At 38.1% G+C, this 14,712-nt stretch overlaps 1 protein-coding gene across 1 annotated transcript in view; it reads left to right on the top strand.

The window, feature by feature from the left end:
• Positions 1–6,029: 6,029 nt before the first annotated feature.
• Positions 6,030–14,712, top strand: part of NME8 (NME/NM23 family member 8) — a gene marked incomplete at its 3' end in the record, with an annotated part of 66,387 nt that continues 57,704 nt past the window's right edge. Inside the window, exons 1-5 of the mRNA XM_081146827.1 lie at positions 6,030–6,124; positions 6,820–6,859; positions 6,938–6,995; positions 7,183–7,289; positions 10,527–10,598. Coding sequence (XP_081002953.1) covers positions 6,827–6,859; positions 6,938–6,995; positions 7,183–7,289; positions 10,527–10,598 — 270 coding nt within the window. The 5' untranslated portion in view covers positions 6,030–6,124; positions 6,820–6,826. The remainder of the gene's footprint in view (positions 6,125–6,819; positions 6,860–6,937; positions 6,996–7,182; positions 7,290–10,526; positions 10,599–14,712) is intronic.

The raw sequence follows: 14,712 nt of genomic DNA, 5'->3' as shown, positions 1-14,712 counted from the left end.
GCTCCTTACCCTCTCGTCCTCTCCGGGTGTGGGATCCCCACTTTTGGAGGCTGGTCCGCACTCCCAAGGGGAGGGAGCTTTGCAGCCTCCAAGCCTCCGGGCTTGGAGCCCAGCACAGGCTTCAGAGGGGACTCCGCCTTCCGACACCCCCTTCTCTTACCGGGCTTCATGATGTTTCTTCAGTGTTCCCCACTCGCACTCCGTCCACTCAGGTATGTTTCTCTGGTTTTTCCAAGCTGGTTACATAGGATTTTAGGAGGAAATTGAGTCCGTGGCTGGGAGCGGGTCCACTTTGCTGCTTCCCCTCCACTATAGTTTAAATCATTGAATCCTCACAGAAGAGATTAAGTAGTTCCATTATTATCTCCAGTAAAGACACTGGAGTACAGAGAGGTAAAATAACTTGTCCAAGGTCACAAAGGCCACCACTACACACAGAATTGTCTCATGGAGATTTCACAGAACATATGTGAATGTGTTGGAGCAGGGGGAAAGATAGATAAAAAAGGCTATAATGTAATAATCTTTGTTATTCACTAAATACTGATCACACGCACAAGGTTGATCTTAAACATGCTATTACTTAAGCCTAATGCTATTGTTCAGATGGACTTTTGCCCTACTCTTGTTCCCTGGGGATTCATCAATGCTGTGTATCATAATAATCCTAATTTGTCAGTAGTGATAATGAGTCTCCTCCTTCCACATTATTCTATGAACCTGAACCATGAGCTTCCCTCCATGTCTGATCCTCCGTTCACATCCCTCATTCATGTGAAAGGCATCATTCACTCACCTACACCTGAAACTTAGGAGTTTTCTGTGGTTTCTTCTTCCTCACCCCTACAAAATGTCACTCCCCAAGTCCTATTGATACCAACCCCCAAATATCTCAAAAGTTGTCTCCTTCGCTCTTTACCTATGGTGTTTGCCTTCACTTAGCTCCTTAGGCTAGCTCTCCTAAGTTGCTGCGACAGGCCTCTAACTGTCTCAATATCCCTTATTTCACATCCCCAACCATATTTTCTTCAATTGCCACACTGATGTCACTGTGGTTTTTCTAAAACTGAGTCCTTTATGTGTCACCCATCTGTTGTAAATCTTCCCACTTTGAACTTTGAGATGCTTCACACTGTTGTCATATAAAGCCCAATCTATTAGCACACTTATGGGAACTTCTGTGCTCCAGGCCCACCTGGCATTGCCAAACTCATTGTGACCCCCACACAGATCCTTTATTTCAGGAGAGCATCACATTTGCAGTTTACTCTATATGTCAGGCTCTTTCATCCCTCTATGACTTTGCGCATACAGTTTTCTCCAACTTGGAATCACCTTTCTCCCTTGTCCTCCTTTTATCCTCAACTGCCTTTCTCTATGCTCCATGCTCAGTTCTACCTTAGCTTTTGCTCTTGCCTCTGATCCTTTATGGAGAGCAGGAGGAGCAATTACTTACTACTATTTGTCTTTTAAAAAGGCTCATGTGTCAGAATTTCATGATGGCCCTTCCCTATCTCCAGACTGAATGCTTTAATCTTTTTTCATTTTTTCTTGCATTTTATATACATTTTTAAATAGTTGTGATTATGGATAGACTGGATTAAAACATCATTTATGGATGTAGATTTTTAAATGGTAATATTTTTGGATTACATGGAACCTCTAAGATACTTGTAATAGAAATAATTTGCATAAAGATGTTAGTAAAGTCACTGAAAGCATAATATATATATATTAAAATATGTTTTTGTTAATTTCAGAAAGAGAGGAAGGGAGAGGGAGAGAAATAGAAACACCAGTGATGAGTCATTGAGCTGTCTCCTGCAAGCCCCCTACTGGGGATCAAGCCTGCAACCCAGTCATGTACCCTGACTCGGAATCGAACCATGACCTCCTGGTTCACAGATTGATACTCAACCACTGAGCCATGCTGGCTGGGAAGCATAATATGTTTAAATAAAAAAAATGGAGGAAAATAGGATAGAGAAAGACATTGTAATTTTTCCTCCAGTCATGCTGGAGGACACCTCTACTCTTATCTGAGGCTGTTCCCTCCACCTGTGCCCTCCCATCTCCTCTAGGGCTACTATTTCTTCAACATCTGATCTCTTGATTTGTAACAATCAGCATTTTTATAGTCAAACATCTTCCACCTTATTGAAAAAAGTAAGACCAGCTCTCCACCACCCAAATTCCCTTGGCAGCTGTCCCTTCTCTTTCTACATTTCTTTACCCTATAGTTTCCAGATTCTCTTTGCTTTCACTTCTTGATTTAAGATTCTTTCCTCAAGTGACTTTCTCTAGACCACTCCACTGAAAATACTCTCATGACCTCAACACTGATATTTCGTTGTTCAGGCCACATGAGCAGCATTTATTTGACCATTTCTTGTTTATTTGACCACTTCATAGCACTGGCAATATTGATTACTGCTCCTTTGACTTTTATGATATCACCCTCTCTTGGTTTCTCTCTTAGCTAGTTGGCTTATTCCTTCTCATTTTCCTTCATGAGCTTCTCTTTATCTGTTCTGAAATGTTGATGTTTCTCCTGTACTCTCTTGGGTGCTTGTTAGGGTTTGGCCAGTGATGTGGATTATGAAAGAATTCACAACTAAAAGAAGAGATGCGGAGAGGAAGTTTATTTTATTTTCCACAAGGGGAAAGGGCCAAGTATGGCTAGTCAATACAGGGCAAGAAACAAACAGCAGCTTCCCTTTTTAAGCTGTGGCTGTTGCTAAGGGACAAGGAAGGGAGGGGGTTTAGGGGTTGAATTTGAGCAAAAGCCAAGGGCTGTCTTGAAAAGTTACAGTTTGTTTGCTTTCCAGGAGACAGTTGGTCAGATGTCCTAGGGAGGTGTCTTATCAGTATTTTCCCCAAGCCTGTAAAACAAGCTCAGAGCAAAAGTTAAGAAGAGTGCAAAAGAGGCTTGTTTGAAGGGGAGAGGGAGAGGGACCTTTCTACTAACTAGAGACTCCTTGGTGTGAATTATCCCTGGGTTGTGAAAACAGCAGGGAGGAGGGGGATGCAAGATTATAGCGTTGAGAGTAGCTTATCTTGCAGTCTGAACAACAGATAAGCCAACAATGTTGGAGTTTATTTACCAGGTGCTTCTCATAAATTGTGGAAGGCCACAGCAAAGAAAAAGAGAAGCCTTTTTCCTGTCCTTACAGTGTTCACTTTCTCAAATGACACACTTCCCTTGGTCATCTCCTCTTATTGCTGTGTCCTTAGTATGCCGATTGTATGCAAATCTCTATTTCCTATTTAGATATTTTCTGGATACCTCCAGCTTATATCCAGTAGTCTCCAACGAGTTATGCACACCTGCCCTGAGGTGTGCAAAATAATCTGTGAGGTTACAGGGAAAAAAAGTATTTCTTTTTTGGGGGGAGAGGGCAGATATTTCTAATTATGTTTCTTATCTGAAAAATTAGAAAGGTACTATGCTTTTTTAATGCTTATGCATTCATCAGCAGTAGTGTCCTCAATTACTTATTTTTTCTCTCATTTCAGGGTCACACAGGACATGCTGTGTCTCTAGGTCTCCAACCACCACATACATGCAAAGGTACCAAGAAACTCTAGGGCTGTTGGTTGTTTCTTATAGGAAGGTAGTCACACATAGGCACATCCCAGCTGTGTGTGGACCTTTACCTTTCACCCTCCAGCTCCAGCAAAATCAGGTGGTACAAATTATAAATCTAATTATTATTTTTAAACAATGCTGACTATAGGCTCATATGTCTATTCAAAAACAACTCATGGACCAATGGCTACAGATTATCATTTATATTACTTAATATATTCCATAGTGTCAGCCAAGAGTCACTGTGGTGCTCCAAGTAGCTTGGGAAATAAATATGTCATCAATCCAGTTCAGCTGAGATTAACCGATTCTATTCATATGCCATATTACATCCAAGCTGTTAATTTCATGGAGGGAAAAACAAAAAACCCACACAAAACAAAACCTCAAAACACTATGATCTTAGCACAGAATCTTGGCAATGTTTCTTGTGGAATGGAGAGTAACTATGAGAATACTTTGTTCCACACAGACTTTTACTGGTTATTTCTGGGAAAGTTCATTTTTATTTTGGAAAAAAAAGTTTTAAATTTGTGGACATGTACTTATCAGCATTTTGCTATCTAACAGATATTTTTTGGGGAAAAAATCATCATTATCCATCCCTCCAAGATTAGAATGATATTTTAAAATAGTGAGAAAATTACTACTTTTAAAAACAATTCATGGTAAGAAGGCAGAACTATATGAAAATTTATATTTAGAAATATTTCCATAATCAACATGATTTTAATGGTGAAAAAGCCTACATAATAGTTTATTCCTATTATGATTAGAGAAAATATGCTGAAAGATTCCAATTTTTGAAATGTTTTGATTTTTAAAATTACATACCTTATGGTTCATTGTAGAAAATATTCCAAGTGCACTTGAGAGATGCTGTAATCTGCAGTTGTCAGTACATATCAATTAGGTCAACATGATTGATAGGGTTGTTCAGATCTTCAATAATCTAAATGATTTGTGTATACTTATCCTATCAGTTATCAGCAAAGGGACATTGGAATCTCTAATTATGATTGTGGATGTGTCTATTCTTTCATTTAATTCAAGCAATCTTTTTGCTCCATGTATTTGAAGCTCTTTGTTAAGTATAAACATTTAAAAATATTTGTTCTCCTGATGAAACTTTTTATCATCAGGAAATGTCTATCTGGGAAAATATTCTTGTATTGAGGTCACTTTGTCTGATATTGATATAATCATGTCAACTTTCTGTGCTTAATGTTTACAATATATCTTTTCCACCATTGACTTTCAACTCACCTGTACCTTTATATGATAAAGCTTATATTTTTATTAAATGCTGCACATGATGGGGCCTACTAGAACAATTAAACAGCAGTGTTTAAAATAATACAGTGAAATGCAGTCAGAGTCTTTACAAGGCTGACATTATTATCAATAACGCTCAGTTTTTGACGAAAACTTACCAGATTTGCAAAGAAACAGAAATGCATAGCCTTTGCTCAGGAAGGAAAAGGGCAATTAATATAAATTAACCCTGAGTGGTCCCGAATGTTATATTTAGCAAAGATTTCAAAGTAGCTGTATAAAAGATATGTTCAAAGAAAGGAAAGAACATTTTAAAATTAATGAAAATATGACATCAATGAATGTATCAGATAGGAAATCTCGACAGAAAAATGCAAACAATTAAAAAAGGGCATTCTAAAGTTAGAAGATAAAATAACTGAAATAAATTAGATGGACTCAACACATGAGAAATGGCAAAACAAAAAAAACACAAAAAACAATTCAGTAAATCTGGAAAAAGATCAGTTCCTCTTCTCTGGGTCTTCATATATATTGAGAGGTCCAGTGAATACAGAAATGAAACAGGTGGTAATAAATCTATGACCCAAGAAAATAAATACTTTAGATAGTGCTGTGCTGGGGGGTGGGGGGTGGGGGCGGGAAGAAAATGGCAAGTCAATGTAGGAAAGAACACTTTTAACAAATCACAAATCTTGAAAGACAATGTCAAATATATATATGCAAGGAGCAAAACTATTAGACCCCTTCTAGAGTAACATCTCTTCTAGGTTACTTGGCATTTATAATGTACATTCTGCTCTAATAAAATATAAATACATTTTCTTATATCATTTTCAGATTTACCCTTGAAGTCAATTCTAGGAAGACCCAAATAAGAATCTATCAAGTTTATGTTTCAAAGCCTCAACACTTAAGCTTTTTGCAATCCATAAAAGTGATGTTTAAAAACCTAATTCCACCTATTGCTTTGCATGGGGGGACTGAGACAGGGAGGAGGTAGCTGAGGGAGGAGCGGAGGACAGGCCTTTGTCGTCCCTTCAGGGTAGGGGCACAGGAGCGGGACAGTTTTCCTGGCCAAACGCACATGACCGTGGCCCAGGCCTGAGCATGCGCGCGGGAAGGCTGGGGGGGGGTGCCAGGGCTCGTGGGCGGCGCAAAGGCTGGTAGTGAACGTTGCGGCCCTAACCCTTCCCGGGCTCTCCTGATGGGCGCCCTCCGGAAGCACAGCAGCAGCGGGCCCCGCGCCGTCCGCGCCAGGTACTAGGACTTGGTGGAGCTCATTCCACAAAGGCCACAATTTAGACCCCGGGGTTTGTTCCTTTTTGTTCTTTAAATGTCCCAGTATAGCTTAAAGGAGACTCTGTTTGCATAAGGCTTGTTGGAGAGTGCAACACGATTTGCTAGGATGTAGTCTGTTCGAGGTCACTCCTTTGTTTCACACGAGTGTCTGACCACACTCACGAGGTCCCTAACGCCACTGAATAGGGTATTTTTGCCTCACTGATTCAATCCCTGTAGAAAGTCTATGTTGTGTCCCATACAACTCGTGGCCTTGTTCTAAAAATTAAATCTCCTTGGAGAGGGACTCAAGAAAGATCCTCCAGCATGTTCACAGATAACATGTGGGAATGAAAATAGAGAACACTCCATAATACTTCAGGAAAACAAACAACTATTTTTAAGAAACTAACTCCTATCATTCTTACCTTGCTTCAGGATTCTTGGGAGAGTAAGAAGTTTGGTTGCTGTAAGTAAGCATTTAGCAGAGCCCAGTACCAAGAGTCCTTCAGGGACATTGGAGCCTCTCTCTGTAGAGAAGGGGGAAAGTACATAGGCCAGTACTGAGGGAAAATTTGTACGGTACATTAAGATGCTGCTTGAATGTATAAACAGGACATTATTTAAATTTCTCTGACGTGTTTTCTATTTTCCCCCCATTTTTCATGTGACAGTGGATAAATGGCAGGCAAAAAGCGAGAAATCCAGTTACAGGTGGGCATGATGTATGAACAATTCCTTACTCGGTTCATTGGCACTTGAAGACCTTTTACAGTACCTTCCTTTTTGCAGGCAGTCATCAATAATCAAAGCCTATGGGATGAGATGCTGCAGAACAAAGGCCTAACAGGTACTGGGGCTTCCTCGTGTGCAGTCACCTGGAGTTTGGCCCAGGGCATCTCATGGCACCCAGGGGATCCCTACTTCCAGCATAAAGTCCTGCTATGTCTTTGCCCTTGCCCCTGCCCCAGCACAGGGGTAAGCTGCTGCTTCAGAATCTTTGACTCTGTTCTTTCATAAATATCATCATCTTCTAGTGATTGATGTTTACCAAGCCTGGTGTGGACCTTGCAAAGCAATGCAAACTTTATTCAGAAAATTGAAAAATGAGCTGAACGAAGATGAAATTCTGCATTTTGTTGTAGTAAGGATTTAATTTCCATTAAACTATTGTTTTCTTGTTACTGCAAGTGTTACTCTCTTTAAGTATTGTCTTAATTTAAACCACCTGGCAACTTGTCAAAATGGGCAGTGTTTACTTGGTAGTTTTATCATATGTTTAGTTCTACCTGATCTGAGAACAAACATGATTTTTATACCATTCCTATAACCATGAGGTTATTGACCATGGTTATGAACTTTAGAAAAGTATAAAAATGGATATTTGTCTATTGATCTGTTTCTTTTCACATGAACTTATGCAGTGTGTCTTTTAGACTAAGGGCTACTAGTACAGTTTACTGGGTAGCTTTGGGAAGGACGCTGGACATTTACCAGGTAGCAATTTTCCAATGGTAGTGATTTCCCTCATTTATTTGCCACCCAAAGGTGACAAGGGATTAAAATATTACAGCCAAACTCATTAGAGCTTATTGTATTATTTAATCTATCCACATTAAGTTATTAGCTACTTAGAGTGTTGTTATCTAATATGGTATCTTTTGAGCACTGAAATGTGGCTAGCGTGACTGAGGAACTGAATTTTTATTTTTAATTAACTTATTTAAGTTTGAAAACTATACTCAATTCAGTTATTGTAAAACTTTTAAAGTTGTTTGGAAAAACTTGGGTGTGTGATTCTATTTTTTTAACTGTAAATTTTATGAAATCAAATTAGAAACCAATTATTTATGATTTAAAATTTAGCCCATAAGTTGAGGTGTACCCTAAATTTAAAATACACAATAGATTTTGAAGACTTAGTATGAAGAAAAGAATTTGAAATATCTCAATAATGTTTACATTGATCACATGTTAAAATGATAATTTTTTGGATATATTATTGTATAAGAAAGTTGTATCATTAAATATATTCTAACATTAGTTTTACCTGTTTCTTTTTACTTTTTAAGTGGCTACTAGAAAATTTAAAAGTATAAGTGTGGCTCACATTCTGTTTCTATTGGACAGACACATGTCCAAACCTGCCAGACCTAAGATGCAGAAGCAGACAACTAATTACATAGCTTTACCCCTTATTCCTAAAATGCATAATCCCTGATGCAAACATGAAACCTTAACACATTGCATGTTTTCAGGCCTTCCATGACCCCTCCCAACCCACACCTTTGGATGAGATTGATTACTGATCTTAACTTGTGTTTGTCCATCCACTTTTGCAAACACATTGTTTATAGGATTTTCTTTTCTTAGTTCAATGTTATAAATAAGCAGTCTAAAGCTTAGAAACTCACCTCATTTTTTTATCTTCAAGATAGTAGGCTGCAAAGAACCAACAAAGAAAAAGAAAAAAAGAGTAAAAAAAATTGAGATAGAGTAGGTGGCTATACACAATTGTTAAATATTTTATCTAGAACTTGACATTGCTTTCTTAAATAAGAGCCCTGTAGTATTTTGTTTTTTAAGGATAATATTCTTTTTTAAAAAAATTGATTTTAGAGAGAGAAAGGGGGGAGAGAGAGAAATATCGATTGATTTCCTCCCGCACGCACCCTAACCAGGGATGGAACCAGCAACCTGGATATGTGCCCTGACTGGGAATCGAACCCATGACCCTTCAGTGCACAGGATGATGCTCCAACCCACTGAGCCACACTGGCCAAGGTAGGCCTGTAGTGTTTTAAAAGGCAGCATTCCATAACAACCTGCTTTACTGTGAAGGGTCAGAACCACCTGAACGAGGTTGGAATGTGATTCTATATTTGATCCTTGGCAAGGAGGAAAACCTAATTTCAGAGGACAGAGAATGATGGAGCCTAAAGGGGATTGCCACATGCAATAGACAATGGGTTGGTATATATAAGTTAAAAAACAGTATCAGAAAAATCTAACAGCTGGCAAATGGATCACAGACAATCAAGCATCATCAGAAAATTCTTATGAATCCTGGCAGTTGTGTTTGTGGTCGGAGTGCAAGTTCATGGGCTAGAGACAATCAGGAAATTCCAGCGTTAAAAAGGAAATTGGGGGTCAATGGGGAGAGGCTGACAAGGCAGCCCCCGCTGCTCACCCAGGCTAGCTGGAAGGAAACTTGAGCAGAGGACAGCAAGAGAAGTCCTTAGGCAATGAGATAGTGTAACTTGATGCTGTGTTTCCAGGTGGTCCAGAGTCATTACATCCCTCCTTGTTTGTTGAGTAGTTGAGTATGAGTAGGACCAAACCTGGGATGTGTGTGGGGTGGGGATTTTGATGGAGGCAGCTGAGTGGATGTGGAAGGAAAATTAGACCATATATGTTGTTAGACTCCTATCTCAGCACAGCTCAGAGCTGTGTGAGGATACAGGGCTGGGGTTTATGACCGTCCTCCCAGGGGTACTCCCCAGCCTACTCCACGACGCATCAGTTCCGTGACTGTCTATCCTACTGGGAAGTGCTAGTAGTCTTTCCAAAATATGTCCTATTTACAATAATAGCTTAACGAAAAAAATCAGTGCGTTGTCCTTAAGTAGTTTCTCTTCTGTTATGTTTGAGAGCACTTAACAGTTGTATATTCATATAGATTGATGCTATTTTTAATATCTGTCCTCCTCCTAAAGGGTAAAAAAATGAATTCATAGCTTCCAAACCCCCATTGTAAGCAATGGAAGGGCGCCCTCTGCCGGATATTTTGCTTTCTGCAGTTAGCCAAGGAAAGGGAACCTTTCTGAACTTGTAAATTTAAATACAAAATTACGACCTATGAAATTGATTGCCTATTGAAATCACCCTAAGCTGAATGGTCAGTATAATTTTTTTTCTGTTATGTTCCCTTTTAAAAGACTTGAAGACTTGTACTAGCATTGTACCTATACATATAAAAATTCAGTAAATATTATTTATTGTAGTTCTTTTATAATATTAAATGCTTTACTTGTTAGTGCTTTATTATGATATAAACATTGTAATGATGATACCTAATTACTTTTAATATCATCTTTATCATTATAGATTGCTTTCTTTCAGCCTCTTTCAGTCTTTTTTTTTGGACAGGGGTACATACAGGTGAACAGCAGGAAGTCAGGTTGAGGTCAAATGATGCAGGGCCTGACTTTCTGGTGTTTGCAACTTGATCCTTAAAACAACTATAACATACTAAGAGAATGTTGAGTAAATATAAAAATAAAAATTATATATGTATTTGTGTTTTTTATACATAGTGTATCTAATGACTTGGATATAGTTTCTTATATTATCATGTGAAGTATTAATATATTTTTTCCAGGCTGAAGCTGACAGCATTGTGACTTTGCAGCCATTTAGAGATAATTGTGAACCTATTTTTCTTTTTAGTGTTGTAAGTATATTTATTGTCTCAAATGTATTATCAGATTCCAATTTACAGTTAAAGAGCAAGTAGCATTGTAAAATTACCACAGAACTCTTTTTGATGATACTAATAGATTTTTTTAACTTCATCTTTGCTTATCTAGTAATATATTTTATAACCTGACTTCTAGGAGCTAATACTGGATTGAGAGATTAGACTACCACACACTGAGCTGATCAGAGAAAAGAAAAACAAGATGTATTTACCTTTTTCAAGGAAATAATCAGACACTTGTATGATGAATTATTATTTACAGTAGTGAAAAACTGAAAATTTCTTAGTTACCCAGTAGGAGAGAATTTGCTATAAATATTCATGTATACCAATCCAAGGAAATATCTGTATGATCACTACTTTGTAATATATATTACTTTTATCTCTATACTTACTAATGAAGAAAGAAAAGGAATTCACCAAAATGTCAAGTTTTCTATGTATGGGGGAAAGATGCGTAATTTCAGTTTTCTTCTTTATACTTTTCTATATTTTCCCAATATTCTGTGATGAAAATACAACTTTAATAATCAGAAAACTATAATAAGTGTTCTTTTCTAAAAGGAGAGTATACAATTAAGTGCTAACTTGTGTGACATTTGTGTAGCTTCTAGAGAGCTAGAGAACTGGGGTAGTAAGGAAAGGCTTCTCGCAGAGGGCATGGATTTCCTCTGCTGCTGGATATTCAATTGTCATTTTTTATATTAAAAATAATGATTTAAAAACACTTCTTAGATATAACTGTTTCCTTCTGTTAAATAATACTCTTGCAACTATTTCAAGGAACTGAATTACTGAATTAAAACTTTCATTGTAGATCTGGATATGTAGGATTTTATGATTTAGATGAGGGGTCAGCCAGCCTTTTCTGTAAAGGGCCACATACTAAGTATTTTCAGCTTTGCCAAAATACTGGCTCTGTGTTGGGTCATAGTTTGCTGACCCCTGGCCTGGAGGTAGTTTAGGGAACCAGAATGAGTAATTGCATGAAGTAGAAATGGGCTTAAGCTAATGGGACAATGAGGAGGCTCTAGCAGCAGTAGCAGTTAGGAACATGGGACTGAGGAAGAAAGACTGGGTAGGCGGACCACCTTGTAGAGCCTGGAGCTTTGGGATGAACATCACCCTGCCAAGATAGTCAGTTCTCATCAGTAGACCCGTTCCTATCCTCCTTTAATGGACCATCCAGTTATTTTTATCTTATCTGCAACCAATGCTCAAAGCATCAGTCCTCCCCTCCTCCCAGCCATCCATGCTCCATCCTTCTAATACTCAGAATTTTTTTTTTTTTGGATCCATTTCTCTAGTTCTCCCCTATCTCTCAGGTCCTTTCACTGTGTGACATTTGGAATTGATGTAAACAACTGTCAGGCTTTTAAGATCTTTACCCTTGGCTCTTTAAGTTCCACTTCCTTGAGTAACTTTAAGTCAGGTTCCTTACTTAGGACATTTTCTCTGCTGCCCAGAACTGTTTTCTCAGATTGTTTCTTGAGACCAGAGTCGAATTGATGTTTCCTTAATTCTTACTATTATAACTTTCCTTTCCTTGTTTGTTGGAGGTCCACTCTATTTGATTTCTTCTCCCCCACCTTACTCCTGTCATTTACTGGCCTTCAGATCAGCTGTGTAGATTACTTTTTGTCTGTGTGTGTGTGTTTATTTTTGTTTAAAATATTACAGATGTCCCTTTTTCTCCCCAATGACCCATTTCACCCCTTCCCACCCCCCTCCACAGTCCCTCTCCCCACCATTGTCCGTGTCCTTGGGTTGTGCATATATGCATATAATTTCTTTGGTTACTCTCTCCCCCTCCACTCACCCACCCTCCTCCATCCCCTGATATTCGTCAGTCTCATCTATGCTTCCATGTCATTGAATCTATTCTGTTCATCAGTTTATTAAGTTCTTTAGATTCAACGTATAAGTGAGATCATGTGATGTTTGTCTTTCTCTGCCTCGCTTATTTTGCTTAGCATAATATTCTCCAGGTCCATCCATACTGTCCCAAAGGGTACGAGTCCTTCTTCTTTACAGCTGTGTAGTATTCCATGGTGTAAATGTCCCACAGCTTTTTTATACACTCATCTATTGATGGGCATTCGGGCTGTTTCCAGTTCTTAGCTATTGTAAATTGTGCTGCTATGAACATACGGGTGCTTATATTCCTTCTGATTAGTGTTTCAGGATTCTTACCGTATATTCCTAGAAGTGGGATCACTGGGTCAAACAGCAGCTCCATTTTTAATTTTTTGAGGAACATCCATACTGTTTTCCATAGTGGTTGCACCAGTCTGCATTCCCACCAAGAGTGTACCAGGGTTTCTCTCTCTCCACATCCTCGCCAGCACATGTCATTTGTTGATTTGTTGATGGTGGCCATTCTGACAGGTGTGAAGTGATACCTCATTGTGGTTTCAATTTGCATCTCTCTGATGATTAGCGATGTTGACCATTTTCTCTTATGTCTCTTGGCCATCCGTATGTCCTCTTTGGAGAAGTGTCTATTCAGGTCCTTTGCCCATTTTTAAACTATATTGTTTATCTTTCTCTTGCTGAGTAATATGAGTTCTTTGTACACTTTGGAAATTAGCCCTTTATCAGATGTATCATTGGCAAATATGTTTTCCCAGACTGTGGGGTTCCTTTGTATTTTGTGGCTGTTTTCTTTTGCTGTGCAGAAGCTTTTTAGTTTGATATAGTCTCATATGTTTATTTTTTCTTTTGTTTCCCTTGACCTAGGAGATGTATCAGTGAAAATTGCACTATATGGGATGTCTGTGACTTTACTGCCTATGTTTTATTCCAGGATTTTTACAGTTTTGTGACTTATATTTAAGTCTTTTATCCATTTTAAGTTTATTTTTGTGTATGGTGAAAGTTTGTGGTCTAGTTTCATTTTTTTGCATGTAACTGTCCCTTTTTCCCAGCACCATTTATTGATGAGGCTATCTATTCTCCATTGTATGTTCTTGCCTCCTTTGTCAATTATTAACTGACCATAATTGTGTGGGTGTATTTCTGGGGTCTCTGTTCTGTTCCACTGGTCTATATGCCTGTTGTTGTACCAATACCAGGCTGTCTTGATTACAATGGCCTTGTAGTACAGTTTGATATCTGGTAAAGCGATCCCTCCCACGCTGTTCTTCTTTCTCAATATGGCTGCAGCTATTCGGGGTCTTTTTTGGTTCCATATAAATTTCGAAATGTTTGTTCTAGATCTGTGAAATATGCTGTTGGTATTTTAATAGGAATTGCATTGAATTTATAAATTGCTTTGGATAGTATGGACATTTTAATGATATTGATTCTTCTAATCCATGAGCATGGTATATTCTTCCACTTGTTTATATCTTCCTCTATTTCTTTTTTCAGTGTCCTGTAGTTTTCCAAGTATAGGTCTTTCACATCCTTGGTTAAGTTTATTCCTAGGTATCTTATTTTTTAGTTGCAATGGTAAACAGTATTTTTTTTTTAGTTTCTCTTTCTGAAAGTTTATTGTTGGTGTATAAGAATGGTACTGATTTCTGGATGTTAATTTTGTATCCAACTACCTTGCCAAATTTGTTTATCAAATCTAGAACTACTTTGATGGAGTCTTTAGGGTTTTCTATGTACAGTATCATGTCATCTGCAAATAATGACAGTTTTACTTTCTCCTTTCCAATTTGGATACCTTTTATGTTTTCTTCCTGTCTGATGACTATGGCAAGGACTTCCAGTACTATGTTCAATAAGAGTGGTGAAAGTGGACATCCCTGTCTTGTTCCTGTTTTTAAGGGAAATGGTTTTTAGTTTTTGCCCATTCAGTATGATGTTGGCTGTAGGTTTGTCATTTATGGCCTTTATTATGTTGAGGTATGATCCCTCTGTTCCCACTTTGCTGAGAATTTTAATCAGAAATGGGTGCTGGATTTTGTCAAATGCTTTTTCTGCATCTATTGATATGATCATATGATTTTTGTTCTTCATTTTGTTTATGTGATGTACTACATTTATTGATTTGAGGATGTTATACCAACCTTGCATTCCCGGAATAAATCCCACTTGGTCATGGTGTATAATCTCTTTAATGTATTGCCGGATCTGA

This window comes from Miniopterus schreibersii (assembly GCF_964146895.1).
Source record: "Miniopterus schreibersii genome assembly, chromosome: 9".
Lineage (NCBI taxonomy): Eukaryota > Metazoa > Chordata > Mammalia > Chiroptera > Miniopteridae > Miniopterus > Miniopterus schreibersii.
The sequence above is the reverse complement of the archived record's forward strand: the minus strand, read 5'-3'. Positions and strand labels throughout refer to the sequence as shown.